The sequence below is a fragment of the Portunus trituberculatus genome, chromosome 24 (assembly GCF_017591435.1).
Source record: "Portunus trituberculatus isolate SZX2019 chromosome 24, ASM1759143v1, whole genome shotgun sequence".
Classification (NCBI taxonomy): domain Eukaryota; kingdom Metazoa; phylum Arthropoda; class Malacostraca; order Decapoda; family Portunidae; genus Portunus; species Portunus trituberculatus.
Window position 1 is genome coordinate 27144 of NC_059278.1, and position 2500 is coordinate 29643.

At 48.3% G+C, this 2500-nt stretch overlaps 1 protein-coding gene across 1 annotated transcript; it reads right to left on the minus strand.

The window, feature by feature from the left end:
- Window positions 1–940: 940 nt before the first annotated feature.
- On the minus strand, window positions 941–2167 carry LOC123508268 (dual specificity protein kinase shkE-like). Its single transcript, XM_045261843.1, has one exon. It carries the CDS (start codon window positions 2038–2040, stop codon window positions 1267–1269), a length of 774 nt encoding a protein of 257 aa, XP_045117778.1. The 5' UTR covers window positions 2041–2167; the 3' UTR covers window positions 941–1266.
- Between the last annotated feature and the right edge of the window lie 333 nt (window positions 2168–2500).

Consider the following 2500-nt stretch of genomic DNA (forward strand, 5'->3'; position numbering starts at 1 on the left):
AACTGTGAGGAGAAAACAAGATAGGGCTGAATAGGATGGTAGTGTAAGACGCTGAACAGGGAAAAAGAAAGCTCGAGATGGAAAATGCTAATTGAGGCCAGAATATTCCTATTGCGGTGGAAGAGTGATGGATGACCTGTAGAACCAGCCGTCAACTCATGTGCATTCGTACCAAAGCATTTCCGCCCCAGCGTTCAGCAGAAAGTATTGTGGGACTGAAGGACATCGAATTGTCACACAAATTGCTCACTTGTCCTTGTATTTGAACTAGTAACACGTCGACCAGTTACAATAAGCATTGCAAAGATGAATGGCTACGATCAGTGCGTCCGAGGGACGGGTACAGTCACAGCCTGTTTTCTGAAGAGTCTTTCTTCACACAGTAACTACATGCATGTAATTACACTTACATTCTTCACGCAAAATTTAACCCCACCCCCAAAAAGATCATACTATCCTTGGAGTCCCCTTCTATTGGTTTCTCATCAACTTGTTTGGGGGATCGGCACTTCAGCTTCACGTTTCTTTTCTACCACAATTTTTGTTGTCCTTGGCAGATCTTCCCTCTTACATTAAAAAAGAAAAAAAAATGTCAATAGCTGATATTCATCACACCTTGCCCCGTGGACAGACACCGTTAACCAGGAGGAATTATATATCATTATTTGCATGAAACCTAGAGTACTAATGTATGTATGTAAAGTTATTGGTCCATTTGAAGTAGGTACACACATGAAGTGCTGTTGTGGTGAAGTGATGTGTTCATGTGTGATTCATATCCAAAGATCTGTTTCCTTTACGGATAGTGTCTCCATGTGCACATCCTCTTCATCATCACCATTACTACCTCTCCTAAGGTCAACTGAGCGCCAGGAAGGTTCCTCGAGCGATAGTCAAGTTAATGAGCAGAAAACTGTCATATGGTGACCAAAACACAACATGGATTCATTGGTTGTATTCATATAAAAATACAATAATAGTACATACTTCTAAGCAATTATATGTAATAATCATTTGTACACGTTATCATCATTATTCACACGCCCACGCACACACACACACACACACACACACACACACACACACACACACACACACACACACACACACACACACACACACACACACACACACATCCACAAGCATTCTATCACAGTGTATCACTTTGGTAATAAATATGAAGCATTTGGAAAGACCTTAGTGGGTACAGCAGTAACTTTCAGTACTGGTAGTGTGTATTGGAATGTGTAGGGAGAGTGGAGGGGATCAGAAGCCTCCTGTCTGGCGGTGGTGTGCCATGTGCCTCTGCTGAGCGGCACGCTTCTCAGCGACAAGCTTCTTCAACATGAGCACTTTCTGGTGACGCTGGTGGACCTCAGCGGTCAGCGTGGCCACCTCGCCCTGCCTTTCCTCCAGTTGGCGACGCAGGCTGCATTCCATTTGTTCCTCTTTGAGGCGCTGCTGATACTGCCTCACCGCCCGCTGTCTCCTCTTTTCTAGCTCGGGATCTGACTGAGGCGGCCACTCATACATCTTGAGCTTCCGGCGGCGGGGAGTAGCGCCCGTGGAAGGCTGAGGCGCACCATTGCCACTGGGAACTGCATAGAGATGGGCAGTGTTGCCATACGCACCCAAAACGTCTTCCTCCCCGTAGCCGTTGTTGTTGTTGTTGTTGTTGTTTTCGTGTTCGTCGTCATTCCAGGCGTCCTGTGATGCTAGAGGCCATTGATCTTCCACATCAAAATACGCTGGGTTGTCGGATACGTTCTGAGCGAGGGACGCGGCCACCTGGTGGATGCTCTGCATGTTCCAGGTACTGACGTCGTCCAGCTTTTCGTTATCATCGAGGTACAACTGAGGAGTGTCACTGATTGTAGCCTGAGGGCTGGAGTCCAGCTGTGGTGGCCATGACGGTGTGGTGGCGTACTGGCCGTAGGGGTCCAGGCCTGGGGCGCCCCCGACAAAGCTGTTGTTGGCTTGCGTGGGTGTGAGATTTGCTGAAGGCACGGCGGACAGGCCGCTGCTGAAGCAAGGATTCATGTTGACGTGTGAGAGTTCAGTCGTCTGTCGCTACAGCGCCGGTGAGGGACCTGCTGTTGCCGGAGGCAAGGCTCGGAATGACTTCGGGGCTCTCAGCGTCCAGTTAAATACATGTAGTACGAGGAGATAACGTATAGCTACGGGCCAACTCCCAGTGTTTAGGGAGCCAACGTAGCTTTTCCTGTTGAACGGAGAGTATCCTGTATGTCTGTGTGTTCGTGTACGTGTGTGTGTGTGTGTGTGTGTGTGTGTGTGTGTGTGTGTGTGTGTGTGTGTGTGTGTGTGTGTGTGTGTGTGTGTGTGTGTGTGTGTGTGTGTGTGTGTGTGTGTGTGTGTGTGTGTGTGTGTGTGTGTGTGTGTGTTTGTGTGTGCGTGCGTGCGTGCGTGCGTACTCATCATATTCATCCTTCCTCTATCACTTGCATTCCTTCTCCCTTTCTCACCTTTAGTCAGAGAAAAA